This window comes from Mustela putorius, unplaced genomic scaffold (genome assembly GCF_011764305.1).
Source record: "Mustela putorius furo isolate JIRA1106 unplaced genomic scaffold, ASM1176430v1.1 tig00003858_pilon_pilon_pilon, whole genome shotgun sequence".
Taxonomy (NCBI): Eukaryota; Metazoa; Chordata; class Mammalia; order Carnivora; family Mustelidae; genus Mustela; species Mustela putorius.
This window is the reverse complement of record NW_025422010.1, coordinates 26639663-26663527: the sequence shown is the minus strand read 5'-3', so window position 1 is coordinate 26663527 and position 23865 is coordinate 26639663. Positions and strand designations below refer to the sequence as shown.

General features: G+C 36.7%; 1 protein-coding gene across 2 annotated transcripts in view; it reads right to left on the bottom strand.

Annotated features, from left to right (window-relative positions):
- The window catches only part of DSG3 (desmoglein 3), a 34455-nt gene extending 16305 nt beyond the window's left edge, over positions 1-18150 (bottom strand). Inside the window, exons 1-8 of one of the 2 annotated variants that reach the window (XM_013051478.2) lie at positions 17945-18150; positions 5955-5990; positions 5315-5443; positions 3779-3934; positions 3155-3299; positions 2108-2274; positions 974-1102; positions 527-712 (exon numbers count right to left, since the gene is read on the bottom strand). In XM_013051478.2, the coding sequence (XP_012906932.1) occupies positions 527-712; positions 974-1102; positions 2108-2274; positions 3155-3299; positions 3779-3934; positions 5315-5443; positions 5955-5990; positions 17945-17992 (996 nt within the window). In that variant the 5' untranslated portion in view covers positions 17993-18150. The remainder of the gene's footprint in view (positions 1-526; positions 713-973; positions 1103-2107; positions 2275-3154; positions 3300-3778; positions 3935-5314; positions 5444-5954; positions 5991-17944) is intronic. The other variant, XM_004742878.3, reaches the window with a different exon arrangement.
- Positions 18151-23865: the final 5715 nt, after the last annotated feature.

Sequence of the window (23865 nt, the reverse complement as noted above, 5' to 3'; positions counted from 1 at the left end):
GTGTGTGTGTGTGGGTGGGGGGTGACTGTTACAGTCAAGCATGTTAAATGGAAGGTTTACTCAATTGCTCTTTTTTTTGTATTGCAGATTTAATTATATATGCCCAATTTCCAAAAACTTGTATTTTCCCCCTCTTATGACTGTAACTAATCCACTTAAAGCAAGGTGACAAATTCACAAGCCACACTATCATGTATTCTTGTCCTTTCCCATCTTCAGTTGTAGAGAGAAAACGAGATTAAGTCAAGAAATGGGTTTTACATTCTTGTGCGTTAAGCAAGTGCACCTATAAATATACATAAATTAGTGTATTTGTGTTTACTATGATAGCTTGGAAGGAAATAAATCATTCTTCCTGGAAGGAAATAAATTTTTTTAAAAAGCTACCCTTAGGTAATGGGGCTATGCATGTCTTTAAAAAATTCTATCTACTTATTATTATTAATAAGTGAATTAAGTTTATCTGCAGAAATGATAGTTGGGCTAATATGGAATATTTTTACTGTGGAAGGGAAATAGGCCTTACCTTAACCACCTTCAGGATGCCTTCGTTCGTTCTCGGATCAGTTTGTATTTCAAACCAATTCCCTTCATTTCCAGAGGTGAAGAAATACACTGCAAGCCAATTATCTGTGAATTCTTCGTCCCAATCTATAACTTGAAATCGAAGCAACTCAGAACTTAAAGTATTTTCCTTAATAACTGCTGAATACTAAAAAGGAGAGAAGCAGAGTTTTAGAGTTATTGTCAGGTTTTATCTAAAGAGATTCTGAATAGAATTAATCATTAATTCTCACATTATGTGTTGCCTCTTGCTGGTTACTAAATTCTTATATTTTACAAAAGCTTATTTTAAAGAAAAGTGCAGAGAACTTGAATAGAAGCCAACAGGGAAATAAATAATGAATTAGAATGACAAAATGAAAAATAAAAAATATATATATCATTATTCTTCAAGGAGGACAAGGTGTACCTGAGATTCTCGGAACATTGGGAAATTATCATTAACATCTTTCACTTTGATACTACATTCACATTGAGTTGATAGCCCTTCTCCATCTTTGTCGGCACCACTCACAACCAGCCGATAGCTGCTAACTTGCTAAATTTGGAGAAAAACAAAGAAAAGTAATTATCTCCAGTGCCAAGAATACAAAGAAAACTACCTGCTTCCTATGGGTAAAGAGGTGAAAATATTCAATCTCCTGGTTTATTCTGTAGAAGGATCACATGAGTTGTTTCATTGTCCAGCATGGAGGAGGCATGTGGGCCCCTGGAAGCCAGGTTTCTCTTTTGTAAGCTTCTTAGGACAAGAAAGTTACACTTGGAGCAAAAATGGGCAGTGAGACTGGTAGGATGCTTATTTGAGGGAAGTTCACTAATAGAGCTTTCCCATTGGTCTATTTGAGAATCATTTGCATAAGTAATATAAAGTCTGACAGGATATTGTATGTGATCAAGATGGCCGTGGTGGTGGTGATGGTAGTTATAGTGGTAGGATAATGGGGAAGAGAGAGCAAGGATTCTTTAGTGTTTGGTCTATTTGAGAATCATTTGCATAAGTAATATAAAGTCTGACAGGATATTGTATGTGATCAGGATGGCCGTGGTGGTGGTGATGGTAGTTATAGTGGTAGGATAATGGGGAAGAGAGAGCAAGGATTCTTTAGTGTTCTGGAAGCAGGGATAAAATTAAAACTAGTCAGTAGAAAAAAAAAAAAGTAACATCAGAGAAGGATTTCTTCCAGAAAGAAATTTCTTGTATCATCTAAGAAATTTATTTTTCTTCCACCTAATAAGGAATTAGTCACAGTTCAGTCTTTGTCCATGTATGCTTCCATGCCTTCTTTTACTCTCCACTTGACCTCCCACTGATAAGCTGATATTTGTTTGTTTAGGGTACAACTGATTGTATAGTTCTTAGGTACACATCTCACCCCACTAGAATCATATTGAAATGCAAACAGTTTCCCTAGATTGGCCCAGTTGAGTACGGAGAACGTCTTTTCCTTTCGCCTTTCATCCTCAGGTAAAGTGGGGTCACCTCTCTCAGCTTTCCTACAATCAAATCTTTTATTATCGAATGTTCCCAAATGCCTTGCTTTACCTCTCGATCAAGAGAATTGGTTAAAGTACGGACTTCCCCAGTGTGTCTGCTTAGGAGGAACATGGGTATGCCTGCAGGTTCCTGAGAGACAATTTTGAAGGCTATTTTAGAGTTCAGGTGGTTTGGTTCATCTGCGTCCGTGGCATTTAGTATCATCACCAGTGAGTCTAGAAATACAGAAGAATCTCATGAAAGAATATGTAAGAATTGACATTCTTTTCACATTATATATTCAACACAATTTCAAATTGACCTTTGTTTTTTAAAATCTTAAATCTATCTGTATGCTCAAAAATGAATTAAATGTCAGTTGCAGTGTCTCTTACTGTCTTTCTTAATCAGGTGGAACTGTGCTGCCTTCTATAAAAATCTTCCTGTTGGGGCACCTGGGTGGCTCAGTGGGTTAAAGATTCTGCCTTCAGCTCAGGTCATGATCTCAGGGTCCTGGGATAGAGCCCCACATGGGGCTCTCTGCTCAGCGGGGAACCTGCTTCCCTTCCTCTCTCTCTGCCTGCCTCTCTGCCTACTTGTGATCTCTGTCTGTCAAATAAATAAATAAATAAAGCCTTAAAAAAACAACAACAACAACTTCCTGTTGTCCTTAAGCCTTGGCTGTGTAGGAGTTGAGACTATTTTCTGTCTTAATTTCTTCCCTTGATGGATGGCATTGTCTTTCTCCCTTTTCCCCAGATTATCCAAGTAACTTAGTGTGTCTCCTTTATAATCTAAAAAGTCTAGCTGATGCATCCAGGCTACCTAAAGCCACCCCTGTGGCTTTATGACTACCAGGTACTCATGTGACTTATGTATAGAGAGTAAGATACTATTAAGTTCATAACAGGACCATGACCTAGAGATACAATGGCAGTGGATAATTAGCTCAAATAAAAATATTAGAAAGTAAGACCCAGGTTATTTGGATAAATTTTTCTGCAAGACTACTGATAAAACTAGGAAAATAAATTAGCTTATAAAATGATGACTATAGTGATGCCTATATTTTAAAATAAAAAAAATTAGAAGTGGTAGATACTGTAAGGGACTTACTTGAAGCACTATTTTCTTCAATTTCTCCCACAAATATACTTTGTGAAAATACTGGAGGATTGTCATTGACATCTAAAATTTTAACCGTTAGTATAAGTGGTTTCTCTACGTCTTGTCCTAGGGCATTTAGAGCATGACACGTGATCTAGAAAAAGGATGGAAATGTTACTTAATACTCTACAAACTCAGTTTGCATACTACTAAAACTTGTAGAAATAAAGCCCCTACTAGCATATACAGATTTTTTTTTTTTTTTTTTTTGCACAGAAGAAAAATGTTCCCCCCAAAACTAGACAAAGGAAGTAAAAGTACCCACAGTGGGCAGGCCAGTTAGGCAAGCTGCCTCTTCTTCCAGGCTGGTACTGTCATGTGATACAAAGAGTGTGAAACTCTTTGCAGGATGCATGTTGGACTTCAATGCTTACTCATGCACCCTCCTAGTAAATTCCTTCAGGGGCACATCCAGAAGTGAAGGCTCTTTGTAAGAGGGATGAACATGGTTATTTGGTGGTGGAATTTTTCATGCATTGATCTCTCTTCTAAATTAACCAGTAGAAGAGTAGCACATTCTAAAGCCAACAGGCACAAACATAAGGGTGCCCAATATTGAGGACACAAACTTACCAGGAAGCTTGGAGTTTCCTCTCGATCAACTATGGCTGTTATGTTAATTTCTCCAGTGTTTTTGTCAACAACAAAGATTCCAAAAGGGGGTTGATCAATTCCCATTCCAGAAATTCGGTAGGTAATTTTCTGGGTTGCTTGGAAATCTGAAGTAATCTGAAGCCCCAAACACCCAAAATGTGAATGTGATCATCAGTCAGGACTTTTCCTTCCTATTTCTCCACCTTCACAGTCTTAAGTCTTTTTTTTTTTTATTTTATTCACTCTTTCTGACCCTGTGATGGTTACTTTTTGCCTTGATGAATACTGGGAATGTGAAGTATTTCAAACTGTTGCATCTATTGACCAGCATGGACCAACACACATTAATCATTTTGGCTCTAGAATGTTTGCTCAGATTGTGGCCACCATGGCGATGTTAAAATGTTGAGAGAAAGTCATGGATACTTAATATTGAAAAGACTACTTCTGAATGCTCCTTTCCTTAGCAGAGAACATTTTTTGAGAAAAAGACATTTAATTAAGGGCGCCTGGGTGGCTCAGTCATTAAGAGTCTGCCTTCGGCTCAGGCCATGATCCCAGGGTTCTGGGATCAGCAGAAAGCCTGCTTCTCGATCTCCCAGTCCTCCTGCTTGTGTTCCCTCTCTCGCTCTCTCTGTCAATTAAATAAATAAAAATCCTTAAAAAAAAGACATTTATTTTAGTTTAAATAGAGGGAGCTGGAGAGAAAAAGGGGAAACACTTACTTATACAGTAAGTGTTAAACATGTTTATTAAAATAAATTATTTATTATTATTTTATTTTTATTATTATAATTTTCAAGCTTTTTAATATGGAAAATTTCAAATATATATAAAGTTAGATTAGTATAATGAACTTGATATATCTCATCACCCAGTCTTAATCATTATGAATACAAGGACCCCCAACCACTTATCTTATTGTCTTATCCATATATTTATTTTTGTTAGCATATAATGTATTATTTCTCCAGGGGTACAGGTATGTGAATCATCAGTCTTACACAATTCACAGCACTCACCATAGCACATATCCTCCCCAGTGTCCATCACCCAACCACTCCATCCCTCCCTCTCGCCCCCCAGGCCCCCAGCTGCCCTCGGTTTGTTTCCTGAGATTAAGATTCTCTTATGGTTTGTCTCCCTCCCCATTCCCATCTTGTTTCATTTTTCCCTCCCTTCCCCCCATGACCCCCTGCCCTGCCTCTCAAATTCCTCATCATATATTTTTTTCTATTTGTTTGCTAGAATCCAGATCTAAGCAAGGCATATTCATTGAACTTGGTCCCCCTGTCTCTTAATTATTTTTTATTACTCTAGAAGCCATAGTGCCTTCATCTCATTCTATATTATTATTATTATTAGTTTTTTTTTTTAATGTGGTTGAAGATACCAGGTTATTTGTTCTATGGACTCCCCAGTCTGCATTTTGATAAATGGATTGCCATATCATTTTAATGTATATCTATTACATTTATTCTGAAACTGCATATCGCCCCTGCTGATGTGACTTACTTTGGCAATTGGATTTCTTTTCGAGTTGTCTTCTCTTTCTCGGCAGGGTTTTGCAAATTTCACCCATTCACGTTTGTATCTCCTTTTGCCTTGTACAGCAGTATCATCTTCTCCGTGTTGATCCTTTGTCTTATGTGAAAAGGCATCCCATTTTATTATGCACATTGTTAAAAAGTTTTGATTTGAGTATTGCTTATCAACACCTAGGTTGAGGAGCCCTCGCTGTTTCATAGTATCTAGGACTGTCGAAAGTCTACTTTGCTTGACCTCACACTTTGTCAAGCAAAAAGAGAACATTTAATATCTAAAACAATTACAGAACCATATGATTTTTAATACTGGCATTGAATCATATTTTGTATTTCCTTTATATATTCCATAATATCTCACTGCTCTGGGTACCTAGGATGTGTTTAATAAAAACCTGTTGATTTGTTTAAGATAAGAAAGAACACATAAGATAAAGTACAATAATGACATTTATACATTCTTGGTATTTAAAATTGGGCTGGTTTTAATTTTATTTTCACAGTTATTTAATAGTTTTAAACATTAAAGAAACATTTACTTTTCCCAATACAATTTTAATTTTTTGAACTAAACTATTATTTTAGTTACAAAAAACTTTTTCATACTTTACCTCTATTCGCAGTTCTCCATGAACCAATATGAGCACCTGTAGACATTTAAATAAAATCAAGTTAAATGTGTATTTTTCTAATAAATAATTACAAAGATAATCCTGTTCATACTGTAGTTTGTTTCTATTTCAAAAGAAGTGGATTTGTTGAAGCAGTATTCAAAGGGTAAAATCCTCTCAGGAAAAAGAAAATATTCTCAGTATAAATAAGTTCTTACAGTTTTTTAATCTGACTTTAGAGTTTTAATGGTATACAGAACAATCTACTGAATTATGCAAAACTGTGCCAAACAGTTGCAACACCAGACATATTTTACCTGTCTGTTCTATAAAGACTTTCTAAGAACTCTGGGAGATACTGCTTTGGGAAACAGTGGTGAGCATCATTGTGATAAGCTATCAGTTGCACTTTTTTGTTGAATGACAGTGGAGAGGATGGAATAGAACTAGTCAGGTTTAGAGAGTGGAACATAAAAGTTGGGGATATGCTGTTCCAATCATAAGTACGGTGTATGTGGGATATGTACCTGCTAATCCCTGCCCTGTTATTTCAGCTTAAATGTTGAGCTTAATTTTCACACTGATCTGAAAAAATTAAAAGAGGATAAAATGAAGTCAGGCAGTCTAGGGTCTTTACTTTCTTAAGAATATGGGATCTTCTTTTGTGTCACATTCCATCTTGTTTTTTTTTTTTTTTTTTTTTTTACCTAGAATGCATTTTTTTTTAACTTGAATATAGTTAACACACAATGTTATGTTAGTTTCAGGTGTACAATTTAGTGATTTGAGAAGTTCATACATTATGCTGTGCTCACCACAAGTGTAGCTGCTATGTGTCTTGTTACATCAGTGTTACAATATTACTATTCCTTTTGCTGTGCTTTCTATTCCTGTGACTTAATTCATTCCATACCTAGAAGCCTTTATCTTCCACCCCTCTTCACTCATTTTGTTCAGCCCCCCACCATTCTCCCCCCTGGCAACCATCAGTTTGTTCTCTGTATCGATAGGTCTGATTCTACTTTTTGTTTTCCTTTCCTTTCCTTTCCTTTCCTTTCCTTTCCTTTCCTTTCCTTTCCTTTCCTTTCCTTTCCTTTCCTTTCCTTCCCCTTCCTTTCCCTTTCTCTTTCCCTTTCTTTTTCTTTTGGATTTCAAAAGAATCTTATAAGTGGAATCATATTGGGTTCTCTCAGTCTGACTTATTTCACTTAGCAGAATACCCTCTGGGTCCATCCATATCATCTCAGATTTCCTGATATCAGCCTTCTTATGGCTGCATAATTTTCCGTTACAGCATCCTTGTCCATTCATCTGTTGATGGACACTTAGGTTGTGTCCATATCTTGGCTATTATAAACAATGCTGAAATAAGTATAGGGATGGATATGTCTTTGTGATATGGTGATATGGTGTTTTGTTTTCTTTGGGTAATTATCCAGTGGTGGAATTATTGGATCATATTGGATCATACCCATATGGTAATTCTATTTTTAATTTTTTGAGGAATCTCCATACTGTTTTCCACAGAGGCTGTATCAATTTCAGTCTCCACCAACAGTGTACAAGGACTTCCCCCTGCCCCCACATCTTTGCCAACACTTTTTATTTCTTGTCACTTTGATTTTAGCCATTCTAACTGGTAATGATCAGTTCAAGTTTCAGCAATTGCCATGAAACTGTTGGAGTTAATGTTTATTATGGTTTTTGTGTTAGTTGCAATTTACAGATCTTTATATTTATTATCTCATGTAATACTTATAGTAGCCATCTGATGGAGATACTATTATTATAGTCTATTTTATGGATGAAGAAATGGAGCCAGGAGACAATGAGAACTTTGTCTCCTCCAACAGCTCTAATTGAGCCAGGATTTGAACTTCTGCACCCTGACTCCAAAGTGTATACATCATCACTAAACTAGATTTTAGCCAAAGTTGGCATATGTCAGTAGGTAAAACTAGTGGTAGAGAGAAAGTTATATGATACTCAATTTAGATTTCTTCCTGGCAACAGTGAAAGTTACTGCTGAAACATGTAGATTTATTAAATTGTTTACTTTGTAAGGCCATAATAAAGAGGCAGGTGGAACTCTGAATTAAAGAAGTAACTACAACAGACATAGGATGCCAGGACCCTTGCATTCTAAAACTTTCACTGAAATCCTTATTTCAAAGGGTCTGCAAATTGTTGTGAAAAGGGACCATTGCATATCGTTATAACCTGTCTCAAAGTGATTTTATAGCTTTGCTTCTCTTTATTAAATGTTGTCATGAGTTACCTGAGAGAGAAAACTCGAGCACTGTCATTATCTCACTAATTTCTCAATTCGTAAGGACGACTCAGCTACATGTGAGGGGAGGGTTGGGCCAGGCACCCTTCCCTTTACAGGAAAACTGGAAAGAGTCATCCAGAAAATATGAATCATGTTTGCACTAGTCTGACAGAGAAGGGTTCTTCGAATAGACAGTAAGGGATAATTTCTGTTTTCCTGGGAAGCAAAGAAAGGACAAACTCTAAACTGTGGAGAATGAACATTGCAGATGGTCGTTTCTTACTTGTTCAGTCTTTTCACTGAATCAGAGCCCTTACAAGTTATTCAGTCAGACCTACACTCTTTCTCATCCTCTTTTTTAAAGTCAGACCACCAAGAATGTTCTCTAATTTTAGGGAATATAATGCAATGTGGTGGTTAATTGTGCTTCTAAGAATATGGGAAGGTTAATAAGAAACACTTCTGAGATATTACAATATTTTTTAAATATTTAGAAATATAATCATAGCCTTATGTTATTTAGAATGATGTTTCTTAAAAAAATGTATTATTTAAGATAATTAATATGTATATTAGTTACTTAGTTGTTTTAGTTATTTTAACATACTTCTTTTGAGTATTTAATAAATATTTCAATAGTTTCCTGACCATATAAATCAACTAAGTTGGCTTTTTTGATAGCCTTTTGATTGCAAATACAAATGAGGAGAAAACACTCCTTATCTTGAGAATTCCTATACTTTTTTCTTCCTTCCTCTGGTCTCCTGGTTATTTTGATAATTTTAGTTATATGATATTTAAAGCATTGATGTGACCTGAGTACTCTTGTGTAGATAAGAATCAGAAATATTTTATTAAAAGCAAATCAGACTAGTAAACTAATAAAATAACACATGGAATAAAGTAATTTAATGTCTGTATACCCTATTTGCTAATTAAATATATATATTTATATTCTTATGGTTTCTATTGAATATAATACATATATAATACATATATTTTGAGGACATGGGTGACCAGTTTTTTGAAAAGTCATTTATAATAACAACTACTATTTCCTGAGTTTCGCCAAGATTTTGTGTAGAGTTACCTCAAACTTTTGTGTGGGGATAGATGGACTGTTAAACTATGCATTTATCCAGTGAGGTAGACCTGGCTGGCTTAGAGTAGCTCTCCCTCATCTCTAGAATGGGATAGGAGTAGATCACATCCACTCTCCTCTGGGAAATTTGTAAAATGAATTAGATGATTCAAAGAAATCATTATATGTTTTAAATGTGATTTTTTTAATTAATTTTTTTGGGAAACATAATATAAGCTGGTGATATTATTTTTATAATTGGTTAGATACAGTGATTATTAATGAGTTCAATCATAGAGGTCATTCAATACATGTTTGAAGAATACATTTCATATGTATAATGCAGAAAATATGAGCAGTCTGTCTTTTATATCTCACAGCATATATGTATGTGTATGTACTCTATATATATACATACATATTTATAGACCTTTTAAACTTAAAATGTAAAACCCCCAGAACATTCTAATAAGCTTTGTATTTATCAGGACAAACCCATAATTGAAAAAAAAGACATATGTTTAATTACTTAGAGATTAAAATTTAATTTTAGACAATTTAATTTTCAATAGCTGATTTAAGAGTAAACTCAATTTAAAAAGTTAAGCCTCATCTCATGGTAGAGATGCTAAGAAAAACAAATACTAGATATTCTCAACAAACTGGATATTCTCAAATACTTATTTTGAATGCTGTGTAGGAAACAGTCAAGTGTAGTAATATGAAACTGGACACCAAATCTTGAATCTTGAATTTAAATCCCAGTCTCAACATTTACTGGTTGTATAACTTGGGAACATTACTTAATCTTTCAATTTCCTCATCTGTAAAATAGAGATAATAATTCTACTTACTTTATGTATTTGTTTTGAGGATTAAATGAATTAGTAAGTCTAAAGCACATAGATGAGAGCACTAGTCCACAGTAAGTGCTTACCAAGTATCAATCATTTCTTTCATCAGACTTTAATGTATGTGCTGCCAAAGCGAGCACTGTCAACAAATTTTTTTTAAAAGGTGTAAGAGATGGGGCACCTGGGTGGCTTAGTGGGTTAAAACCTCTGCTTTCAGCTCCGGTCATGGCTTCAGGGTCCTGGATCAAACCCCGCACCAGGCTCTCTGCTCAGCGGTGAGCCTCCTTCCTCCTTTCTGCCTGCCTCTCTGATTACTTGTGATCTCTATCAAATAAATAAATAAAATCTTAAAAAAAAAAAAAGATGTAAGAGAACCACTTTACTATGAAGTGACCTTTTATTATTATTATTCACGTCAAGATAGAAAAGAGTGTTTTCTTTTTAAATAAATGAGTGGGCAAAGGGAAAAGAGAAAGAGGGAGAGAGAGAGAGAAAGAAAACAAAGAACAGACTCCTCACTATAGAGAACAAACTGATGGTTACCAGAGGGGAGTGGGTGGGGTGGAGGGTGAAATAGGTGATGGGGATTAAAGTGTACACTTACCATGACATGATGAGCGCTGAGTAATGTGTAGAATTGTTGAATCATATATTGTACGACTGAAACTAATAGGACACTGTATGTTAACTACACTGGAATTTCTCTTTTTGAGCATCGGGAAGAATCAAGAACCAGTGTTCCACTATACAACTGTGTGGGTTCCCCCTTGCACAATTTCAGGGGGGTACTGTTCACATTGTAGTTTATGTGAATGTGTCTCCTGGAGTTGTGCAGTGTTTAGCCTAGCCAACAGTGCAGTGGCCATGTAAGAAAAATGTGCATATTAGATGGATTCAATTATTCATAGTATAATTATGGATAGTAACCAGTTGTCCATATAATTTTCTTGTAATGAACTTCCCAAAACAAGCCCTTACCTTAGGCTATCTTAACCAGAAAGGAAGAGCCAAAGGCTCCAAATGAAAACCAGTTTCAGGTATTAAGCAAGTGAGAGTGATAATTGGTAGATGTAATTACATCTTTCCTGACATTTGCTCAAGTCAGGCAGGACTGGCCAGAATTGCTTGGCAAGTTTATTCTGAATTTAGAATCTTAAATTTTGGAGAGGTTCAGGAGCAAATTTATTTCCATGTATTTATTAGCACTGGAAACTAGATTGTTTCATTGATCAAGAGAAGGAAAGATACCTCAAAGATTTTCCTTCTGTTAAAAATTTGGGCCATTGCCTTTTCCACAGAACTAGAGCAAAGAATCCTGGAATTTGTAGGGAACCACAAAAAGACTCCAAATAGCCAAAGCAATCTTGAGCATGAAAACAGACACATAGATCAAATAGAATAGAGCTCAGAAACAAACCCACACATTTATGGTCAATTAATCCGTAATGAAGAGGCAAGAATATACAGTGTGGAAAAGACAGTCTCTTTCATAAATGGTGTGGGGCAAATTGGACAGCTATATGCAAAAGAATGAAACTGGACCACCAATTTATACCATATACAAAAATAAATTCAAATGGATTAAAGACTTGAATGTGAGAACTGAAAACACAGAACTCCTAAAAGAAAACAAAGGGAGTGAGCTCTTTGACATTGCTCTTTGTAATATTTCTTTGGAGCAGTCTCCTCAGGCCAGGGCAACAAAAACTAAGATAAGTGGGACTACATCAAACTAAAAAGCTTTTGCACAGCAAAGGAAACCACCAATGAAACAAAAAGTTAGCCTACTGGATGCAGGAAGACATTTGCAAGTCATGTATCTGATAAGGGGTTAATATTAAAAAATATATAAAGAACTCAGGCAACTTAGTATAAGAAAAAACCCAATTAAAAAACACACAGAAGATTTGAATAGACATTTTCTAAAAAGACATCCGGATAGCCAAGAGGCATGAAAAGATGCTAAAATCACTAATCATCCGGGAAATGCATGAGATACCATCTCATACCTCACACACAACAGACTGGCTATAAACAAAAAGACAAAAAATGACAAGAGTTGACAAAGGTGTGGGGGAAAAGGAAACTCTCACGCTGGTGGGCATATAAATTGGTACAACTACTATGGAAAACAGTGTGGACATTTCTCAAAAAATTAAAAATAGAACTATTACTATATGATCAGTAATTCCATTTCTGTATATTTATCCAAGGAAGAAGAAAACATAAACTCAAAGAAATAAATGCACCTCTATAATCATTGCAGCATTATTTACAATAACCAAGATATGGAATCAACCTAAGTGTCTCTCAATAGATGAATATATAAAGAAGATGTGATATATACATATATATGTGTATATATGTAGATATATATATAAAGGATATCATACTCCCTGATTTCAGCCATAAAAAAGAATGAAATCTTGCTATTTGTGACAACAGGGATGGACCAAAAGGTATTATGCTAAGTGAAATAAGTCAGACAGAGAAAGAAAAATACCATGTGATTTCACTTATATGTGGAATCTAAAAAGCAAAACAAATAAGCAGACAAAATAAAACTGAAAAGAAACATAGATACAGAAAACAACCTGTTGATGACCAGAGAGATGAGGGGTTGGAGGACAGGTGAAATAGGTGAAGGATATTAAGAGGTATAGACTTCCAGCTATAAAATAAATAAGTCATAGGAATATAATGTACAGCATAAGGAATATAGTCAATGATGTTGTAACAACTTCATATGGTACTAAGACTCATCATGGAGATCATTTTGTGATGCATAAAAATATTGAATTACTATGAGGTACACCCAAAGCTAGTAGTATATTGTATGTCTATTACATTTCAGTAGTAAAAAATTGGACCATTTATTTACAATAATTTTTCTAAAATTTTACTTTTAGTGTGTTCTATAGAAGAAGGTGGTTGAAATAGTTCTGCTATGTTTAGAACACATTCTAATGCCAAACTTGATATTTAAATGACTCTCTTTTTTACAGCACCAACACTACTAATTTCTTTAAAACTTTGTGCTTTAAAAATCTTTGGATTTCCAGCATCACTATTAGCTTTGTATTGAGTAAAGTTTTACATAATATAGTGGCATGGAATTAAATAGCTTTTTTTCCAGATGCTAATAGATGTTTTAATTTTTTTTAAAGATTTTATTTATTTATTTGATAGACAGAGATGACAAGTAGGCAGAGAGGCAGGCAGAGAGATAGGCAGAGAGACAGGAGGAAGCAGGCTCTCCACGGAGCAGAGAGCCCGATGCGGGGCTCGATCCCAGGACCCTGGGATCATGACCTGAGCCGAAGGCAGAGGCTTTAACCCTCTGAGCCACCCAGGCACCCCTAATAGATGTTTTAGATGATGAACTGTGTTGCAGGTTTTGTGGACTATAAAACACTGAACAGTGGTCTCCTTTGAAGATAGACATTATTTTTAAAAGGTTAAATTTCAGGGCGCCTGGGTAGCTCAGTGGGTTAGAGCCTCTGCCTTTGGCTCAGGTCATGATCCCAGGATCCTGGGATAGAGCCCCACATCGGGCTCTCTGCTCAACAGGGAGCCTGCTTCTCTCTCTCTCCCTCTGCCTGCCTCTCTGCCTACTTATGATCTGTCAAATAAATAAATAAAATCTTTAAAAAAATAAATAAAAGGTTAGGGACGCCTGGGTGGCTCAGTTGGTTGAGCAGCTGCCTTCGGCTCAGGTCATGATCCCAGCATCCTGGGATCGAGTCCCACATCGGGCTCCTTGCTCAGCAGGGAGCCTGCTTCTCCCTCTGCCTCTGCCTGCCATTCTGTCTGCCTGTGCTCGCTCTCTCCCCCTCTCTCTCTGATAAATAATAAATAAAAAAATCTTTAAATAAATAAATAAGTAAATAAATAAAAGGTTAAATCTCTGAAGCTAAGTATTTTCAATCATAAATTTTTCCCCAAGTGTTTATTTTCTATTTGAGAAATGGATCAAACATGCACAGGAAGCTGATAACTATTACGTTTTTCTTTGACTATAGGCAGGTGTTCCCCATGCCTTCACCTCTCAAATAATTAGAAGACTGGACAGCTGAAATTTTGAGTAATGCTCCAAGTTTGAAAATGTTATTTTCTCATACCCACTATTACACGAATGTAAGATATAGTTTGATGTGCTCTTTCACTCAAGAAAAATCGAGGTCCTTTCTGGACTTACTAAAACTGGTGTTGGTGGTTATTTAAAATGGTAAGGCAGTCTTTTAAGAAGTTATCAAGAATCACTTGTGTTACTAATGTGAACATTGCAAATGATAGGAGTCTTACAAAGCACTTTGTATTTTCCAGAGCAGTTGTTTGCATGTTTTGCTGCTTTTTTTTAAGTAAGTGACATATTTATTTATTTGAGAGAGAGAGAGAGAGAATGGGAGCATGGGGAGGGGCCAGGGGAGAGGAAGAGAAGCAGACTCCCTGCTGAGTGGGGACCCAGATGCAGAGCTTGATCTCATGAACCCTGAGATCATGACCTGAGTGAAACCAACGGTGCCCCAACATCCATGTTGTTGCTTTATTCTTACTGTGGCAGAGGACTGTGATTATTGTCATATGACAATTGAGGGAACAAAGCCTAAAGTGAGTCAGTCATTACAGGCATAGACTGAAGCCCATGACTTTGCTATCCTATCTCACTTCTCTAGGCAATCTTCTATGGTCATAGGATGGTGGAATTAATTCAGCCTTCCAAATATGTCTTCCCACTTCCAGACCTCACCCTTCAACAACAAAAGATGGGCAGTCCCACTCCACAGTGCTTTGAAAAACTTGTTTTTTTTTCCTCTTACCACACTATTTCAAAACGTGGGGTGGCTCCCCACTTCTAAATGGATTCCATTAAGCTTCACTGAGTGGACTTTCAATCTGACCCTCATTTACCTTTCCAATTCATGTCCAATGCATACTGTCATTCTAGCCAAACCAGTATGTCCATTGCCCCTAGGTAAATGCTGTAATTCCTTTGCTCCTGCTGGTCTGACAACTAAGGGTATAGGATATCCCCCTTTGGCCCATCTATACTATTCAAAAAACAGCTCAGATCTCACCTAGTCCATGGAACCTTGTTTGCTGACCTCACTCTTGACTGATACAGCATTCCACTAACAGCATTAATAAAAGACAAGCTCTGACTGATAGAAATTTAATAAGAACACAAATATGAGCTAAATATACAATTTTAAATGTTCTAATATTTATTTATTTGTTGTTAAAGGTCTTATTTGTCAGAGAGAGAGTGAGCAGGGAGAGTGGCAGAGAGGGAGAAGCAGGCTTTCCACTGAGCAGCAAGCCCGATGCAGGACTCCATCCCAGGACCCTGGGATCATGATCTGAGAGCCAAAGGCGCATACTTAACCAACTGAGCCACCCAGATGTCCCTAAATATTCATATATTTAAAAAGCTTAAAAGGGTGAAACTAATTTTAGCAATATATCTTTTATCTAATATATCTAAAATACTGTAATTTTTAATTGTATTCAATATAAAAGTTGACATTTTACATTCTTTTTCTCATACAAAGTCTTCAAATATGTTGGGTGTTTTACATTTAACAGCACATCTCAGTTCAGACAACCACATTTTAAGTGGTTATTAGCTACATGTGTCCACTGGCTGCCATATTGGACAGAGCAGGTCTAGACTATTCAATTTAATAATTACGTATGAAGTTATAGTGTTGTTTAAATAGGTTGTGTGTGTGTGTGTGTGTGTAAAATTTTTCTAAGGGGAAGAAAACGTTTTACTTTTCATAGTTTCCTTCATGACCAGCATTATAGAGGCACTCTGGGAGGCTACAGTTTAGAGGCCTCATTTAAATGTTCATCTATCTATTTTTCAAACAATGTGTGTCCACTGTAAGAGAGATATTATAGGAGCCATTAGGAATATAAAGATGAATGGAACACCCCTTAATATAACAATTTTACTGTTATTTTAGGACTAGAGGGATTTTTGAGAATGGTTTATGTCAACGCAGGGAAAAGAGCTCCCCTGCACTTGTGGTCGTCCAATTCTGTGTTCTTGTGACACCTTCTGGCACCCCTGCCACTTTTTCCTATAGCCTCCTGAGTTGGTCATTGGTTTGAACATGGAGATTATCAGGCTACCTGAGGTTTAGTCTAGAAATGACCATTTGGAAAGGTAGGAACATCATACAGCTGTCTCATTTCTCTTTACAGCATTCTTGGGTCAGACTCCTTGGAGAACCAAAACAATTTGTTCCATTGTTATAACAAAAATAGACTCTAACATTGAGGTGCCTGGGTGGCTCAGTCAGTTAAGCATCTGCTTTCGGCTCAGGTCATGCTCCTGGGCTCCTGGGGCTGTGGGATTGAGCCCTGTATCGGGCTCCCTCAGAGAGCCTGCTTCTCCCTCTCCCTCTGCTTCCTCCTGCTTGCTCTCTCTCTCTCTCTCTCTGTGTGTCAAGTAAATAAATAAAATCTTAAAAAAAAAAAAAAGGACTTAAAAAAATAGACTCTAAAAGAAGGGACAATAACAATTTTCTGCTTGGACATTGTCCTAAAAGGGAAAGCTGGGAAACTCCCGCTCATAAGGCAGCCTATTCTAATTTTGGACACCTTTAATTTTTAGAAAGTTCTTTCTAAAGATCTATTTCTCTGCAACTTCTTTTTTTTTTTTAAGATTTATTTATTTATATGACAGACAGAGATCACAAGCAGGCAGAGAGGCAGACAGAGAGAGAGGAGGAAGCAGGCTCCCTGCTGAGCAGAGAGCCCGATGTGGGGCTTGATCCCAGGACCCTAGGATCATGACCTGAGCTGAAAGCAGAGGCTTTAACCCACTGAGCCACCCAGGCGCCCCTCTCTGCAACTTCTTGAAGTCCAATTATCATCTCAACTTTTTGAGATGGGGAGGTGAGGGAAACTGGGGCCTTGGACAATTCGGTTTATTATGAAGTGAGAATTAGTATTAGGAATTTTCTTTAATATTAATTTATGGTATATGTCACTACTTTGATATCCTAATGTAACTGATAAAATTGTGGCCTTTTTTTTCTTCACTAAAACAGCATAGTTAAGGAACAAACTAGTCTGTGACATAAAGACTGGTGCTTTGCGCTTCAGATCTCACTTCTCTTTTAGGTAACATGGTATACATCTTTCTCAACCAACAGAAGTATTATGCTTCTGAAAAAAAAAATGGCTTCTAAAATGTTTTATGTCTTTTCCCCGCAAAGTCAGGATATTTTTTGCACATAATGGCGAAACATAGTTTTCTTAATACCCCTTTCAACTTTGCTAGAGTCAAACATTGCTTTGATTTTAATTCAACGGTCTATTTTAAAAACACGTCAGGTATCAAGACCAGGCACGTACAGTTCTTAGCTGTATGCTTAAGAGATATGTAACCTTGGAAAATAGACCTGGCTCTCTTTCATGTGTTTTAGTTTGTGTATTGGAAAGATGGATAAAAACATTACTTTGAAGAAAGTGAGGATGTTGTGGATAATAGATCTAAGATCAAGATTACTAAATTCATTAACCAAAGAAATGTTAAGTATCAACTTTCAAATTCTACTTCTCTGATTTATTTTTCTATGTAAAGTACATTAAAAACCACCAAAAAGCGGAAATTGGTAACCTTTATGGTTTTATTCTAAAATGTTTATTTCCATTTCACTCCTTTTAGAACTTATAAGAGGGATTCAGCAATCAAGTATAGTATTAAAAAACACGGAAAGGAGCAGGGAAAAATTGGAATTATTTGAAAAAAAGAAAAAAATGGACTTACCATTAAAATGGCCAGAGCCCCTGGTGTTCTGAAAAGGAACCAAGTCATTTTCTCTGACTTCCCTGGTGGACAAATCCAAGGAAGCTGCTGCTTCAGTCCTTCCAACTGTCTGCATATGATGTCTAAGAAAAGCTTTTCGGTCGCGTCTCTGCTTTCTGGAGTTTACAGATGGTCTGTTATGCAGCTCCTCCCCACCCTAAACCAAGGATTGGTTTTACCAGAAACGCTTGCATCACTTTTGCTCCCAGGTAAAAACTTAGACACACCTCAATTCCAAAAGCAATGAAATCCTTTGTTGGAGGCTGAAAGAAAAGTTCACAGGCTGAAGACAGGTTTAATAGGAAGGTCCCAGATGAATAATAAATTCATCATTGTGTGGAAGTGCAAAAGCTTGTCCTGACTACCCTGAAAAAGAATCTAGTTGGCTTTTCTTCAGGGTTACAATTAAAAACTGAAAAGCAAAACAAAACATACAAAAATCCCCCAAAACCTAACTTGTAGAAGAGCATTTGTTTTTAGTCTGAGTATATGTGGGCGGATTGAAAGTTAAGCGAAATGTCAGTGTGAAGTAATGATATATTTTATTGAAAGTAATTCAAATTTGGAGAAGAAAATCATCACATTAAGCAATTATTAATACAGATTTTGGGGGGGGAAAGTAGAAATAATTGAAAATAATTAGGAATAAAATTGTAGTAAACAGTTACCTAGTGCCTTGGATATTTGAAATATATAAATAATGCATTGCAAAACCAGATCCCTGATAATAATCAGATGACATCTTTCCTCTTGTATTCCTTTTCATTTATAAGTTTGTTCAATGATAGGTTGCCTAGTGAAGAAGGTTATCTTTGTGCACTTTTAATTAGTCAAAACATTTCCTCTGGAGAAGTCAACCACCTTGCTGTCATATATTTATGCACTTCTAAATATGTGGTTGCCAACTCAAGTTAGAGGATGGGGGAAAATCTACTAACACCACTTTAGTTAGCTTTTAACACTAGAGTTAAAAACACTTTTAAACATTCCAGAGTATTTAAAGAAATTTTTCTTTGATAGAAGAACAATTTTATCTTTATAAGTATTTATGCATCAGGTTTTGGAAGCTTTTTAGTTTCAGGAAAACCATTTAATCACAGAGTGTTTTATTTTATTTTATTTTTGAATTTTTAAAATTTGAATTCAATTAGTCAACACATAGTACATCATTAGTTTTTTGATGAATCACAGAGTATTTTAGACAGAAAGGATTTTGTAATCTGAAAGTTAGGGGGGGTGGACAAAATCTTGTGGTTTTAAAAACAATTGTGGTGAAATATGCATAACAAAATTGACTATTTTAACCATTTTTAAGTGTAAGACTGAATGGCATTAGTGGTATGCTCATATTGCTGTGCAAACATCACCACCATCCACCTCCAGAAAAATGTTTTTGTAATAAAGTTTGTGCAGATAAGTTTTATTGGAACATAGACATGCCCATTTATGCATTATAAGTGACCGCTTTCGTGGTACAATGAAGAGTTGAGCGGAGCCTTTTATGAATAACACTGTAAACTTCGGGGCAGGAAAGAAGAGCAAGACTTAATGAATTCTTTCCTTTTCCATAATTTAACATCCTGTAATCCTTCAAAATATTGTACTCAAGACAAAAGAGGGGTGCCTAGGTGGCTCAGTCAGTTAGCTTTTGGCTCAGGTCTTGATCTTAGAGTCTTGGGTTAGGGACTCAGCAGGGAGTCTGCTTCTTCCTCTCCCTCTGCTTCCTCCCCCTGCTTAGGTTCTGTCTCTCTCAAATAAATAAATAAAATCTTAATAAAGATAAAAGAGATTAAAAAGATGATAGCAGTGAGTTATGATATTCCTGGGCATACCCATAAGTTGCACTGAATCTAGATTCTAGATACGACTTACTTTGTTCTGATTTACCCTTTCTAAAATTCCAGTTCTTTGACAACTTTAATTAATTAGGGGCTTCCACTCCTTCTTCAGAGATAAGGAAGTGTTTTACTTTAGTACTTTAAAATACCAGGTACAGGTTAAAATACCAGTTACACGTGGTTTCTAAAAACTGTGGACATCCTTGTAGGAAGTAATATACCAGACTTGGCCCATTGCAGCCAATGTAGGCTCCACATATGTCCCAGTCAAGGAGGACTGGAGAAATCCATGACAAGTCCCATTGTGCATTCTACAGGCAAATGGTGCTCTCTGATCTTACATGTGCTCTTGACAATGATTTAAGCCAACAACTTTTTTGTTTGTTTGTTTGGAGATTTGGGACCTCAAGAAAGTAATAAAATATGTTGTTGGGGCCTGATTTGCATAGTGTTGGGAAGGGAGTGGTGGTTACTTCAGCTGGGGACTGCATTTGCATAATACCTTCAGACTAAGAAGGGTTTTCTCTTGCCATTTCATTTGTTTGTGAAAAGGAAATATGGGAACATTTTCCAGGGGTTTCCGTCACATGATTATGTTATTACTCTCTGAATAATGGCTTTGGAAACCCAAGCCCAACTTGACACTGGCTGTTATTCCAGAGGCTGAAATAAAAATGAAGATAATAACAATAATAATCATAATCATTAGAAGGGAGCTCATTGTATGTGTATGTTATGGTTCAACTGAGGCACCATATTGAAAATTTAACAGTTGGATAGTAGGACACATCACAGGTTTAAAAAGTTAAAGAAACCATTTCTCAGTTTGCTAAAAATTGAACCATGGCCTAAGAGGTGAAGCAATTAGAATGAATATTTATTCAACTGGGCAGTAGCTTCTGAGGTTTCTGTGATGTTTCTAAACACTCATTATCTAGAGCAGTTCTATTATTCACCAAGTAGAGAATGTTAATGAGACTTTGCCTTCACTGGCAAGCCTTCACTGGTTTGTTTGTTTTGACTGGAAATGTGTATGTAATTTATTTTATATGTCAGACATTACTACTTTCTGATATTTAATTTGTTCTTGAATATCTACAAATTCATGAAATTAAGATACTAGTTCATAAATCGTGCATTAACAGAATTACACATACATCTTGAAATGACCTGCAAAAGTTGTGACCCATCACCCTTCGTTGTTCAAGGTCATGGAAATCAGACCTCTTCCATTACAATCATACCTGCAGGCATGCAGAAATGTCAGGGAATTTAATAACTGTGCACCAGCAGAGAAGAGTCTGCACTTTAATAATTAGTGAAAATAGAGCTGTTAATCGAATTTGCTCTTAGATGGTGTGTAACATAGTCCACCATGTTTCTGCAATTCCTGGGATTATTTCTTTAAAAGGATGGGTGTGATTCTTACCATATATTGGTTGAAGTCCAAACTTCAGAAGAGTGATTATGGGTGACTGCATATCTAAAAAATGTTTGCATAAGCTGCGGACCAGGGTCAATATCTTTTTGCTTGGATTTAATCTGATTAGGCAATTGCTTCTTTGTGGGAGTATTTTTGTCAGGTAATAAGCATGAAGGAGGGATTTTTCAAATGAACATCGTGCTCACTCCACTATTCTTTAGGAATCGTTTTGATTTGGTTCTTGTGATTTGCTGGAGATCAAATTGAATAGCTGGGATCTATTTGCAAAGTGTATTTGGAATCCATGTAGTTCCTACCTCCTTGGGTTTTTGCACTAGCCAGACCCCTAACATCTCTCATGTAGACCAGGCGATGGACAATGACTGAGCTCTTGTTCCTTTTTCTTCTCACCCAGTTCACCCCTTACTCAGCACCCTGACTGCTACCTGTAAAAGGGTCATGGCTTCCAGCGTGCTTGGACCAGAAGCAAATCTGCCTGGCAAGGCCTACAAGGAACTGCTTGATTGACTCTGCTTTCCTTTCCAACCACATCCCACACTCCATCCCTCTCATATATGTCTTCTTTTGTTCTCTAGAAACCCTCAGCTCCTTTCCTACCTTAGGTTCACTCGGTTTCTTTCTCTCCTGGCTAGCTTCTTCTCACTCATCAGGTGGTAGCTTCTACTACCTTCTCCCCACAGTTGGGCACTCTTTTCCTCATATCTCTTTATCAGTCATCCCAATTTGCTTTGCCTATCAGGCCTAGTACCATGTATCAGCTGCTTTTTCTTAGTTGGATTTCTTAGACTGTGAGTTCTATCAGGGAGAAATTATGTCTGTTTCATTTAATAGCATATTCCTAGGACTTTGCAGAGTGAACAAATGAATATATCTTTAAGAATTTTGTACAGATATTACCTGCTGGAACAAAGGGCACATACAGTTCAAAGTCTTAATAGATTGTCATCCAAAAGGCTATACCAATTTGCATTCCCATGGATAGTGTAAGAAAATGCCAGTCATAACGCTTGTCACAGATAAATCTTTTCTGCTTTTTTTATGAGAAAATAGTACCTTTATGGAAAAAAAAATTAACTCTGTTAGAGATTTAAATGTTGTGGGGACACCTAGGTGGCTTAGTCGGTGAAGGGCCTGCTTTGGCTCAGGTGTTGTGATCGAGTCCTGCATCGACTCCTTGCATGTCAGGGAGCCTGCTTCTCCCTCTGCCTGCTGTTCCCCTTACTTGTGCTCTCTCTCTAAAATAAATAAATAAAATCTTTTTAAAGAGAGAGATTTAAATGTGTATTTAAATGCTAATAATTTACTGGATTCTAATAAATTGAAATAAAGTTAAGATTCCGAGTATAGTAATCTAAGGTATTTGACTCAGAGCTAAGCAAGTTCTGGACCTTGGTTAGATCCCAAGGACCTGGCATCCTTCCTGGATCTAACATCATCCTGGTCTTTTCACCATTTCAGGTGATATGATGATGGGATAGGAAAAGATAGGAGAAAACAAACATGCAGTCAAATAGTAATTTGCTATACTCTGTTGCTATGATTACGGTCCCTTTATTTATACATTTTAATCTTCCTTTTGATGATAAATAGTACATTTCACATATGTTCTCAAGTATTTTTAAGTATCACGGGAGCCACATCTTCTGTTTTTCTAGTAATCAAATTGTGCTGGTCTTATTGGTAAATCCTAAGGAGGAAAAAAATGGTGGTTGTTTTCATTTAAATTTCAACCCACGACGCCACCCGTGGGAAGAAATACGTGGAATGACCCACCAGCTTCTCAAACCACGTGGCACACCCGGGGTGTGACTGCCAGTGGATATGGATACACTGCCTTCCTGCTCCCAGCTTTGCTGCCAACACCAAACTGTAGAAAGATGGAATCTGAAAACGGCATGGAACACTTTAAAAAAATGATCTCCAAGGATTTCAGGAAAGACTGCAGTTGAGAACTACTAGCTCTTGGGTGGTAAGGAAAGGGGATGCTTCTAAAAACGAGCAACTGAGGCACCTGGGTGGCTCAGTGGATTAAGCAGCTGCCTTGGGCTCAGGTCATGATCTCAGTGTCCTTGGATTGAGCCCCGCCTCGGGCTCTCTGCTCAGCAGGGAGCCTACTCCCCCCCCCCCACCGTCTCTGCTTGCCTCTCTGCCTACTTGTGATCTCTCTCTCTCTGTCAAATAAAATAAATAAAATTAAAAAAAAAATAAAAACGAGCAACTGGTTGTTCTTTACTCTTTGGGGGCTCTGCATTTCTCTACCAGACTCATGTGTTACCAGCTTTTTACCGAGTGAGCCATCGTGCAGGGATACTTCTATGATTAGTAAGTTCCAGGTAAGTTTGGCAAACCTGTAAAACTCATACAAATTTATTGTCCCGTCCTTTTACAATTCGTGTCCTGATGAGGAGCCACAAAACCTTCTGAAACAATTAACTAAAGAGAACAGAAATTTCAAGTTTATTTTCTTGCTGCTGCTTATTGGGGGCAGAATAACTTTCATATCATGGGGGTCAGTTTTGTATTCACATAGTACTTAGGGGAGCACTGAACTTTCCGTTCAAACACATAAACATGTTTTTTTTTTCCTTCAGTTTTGGGCA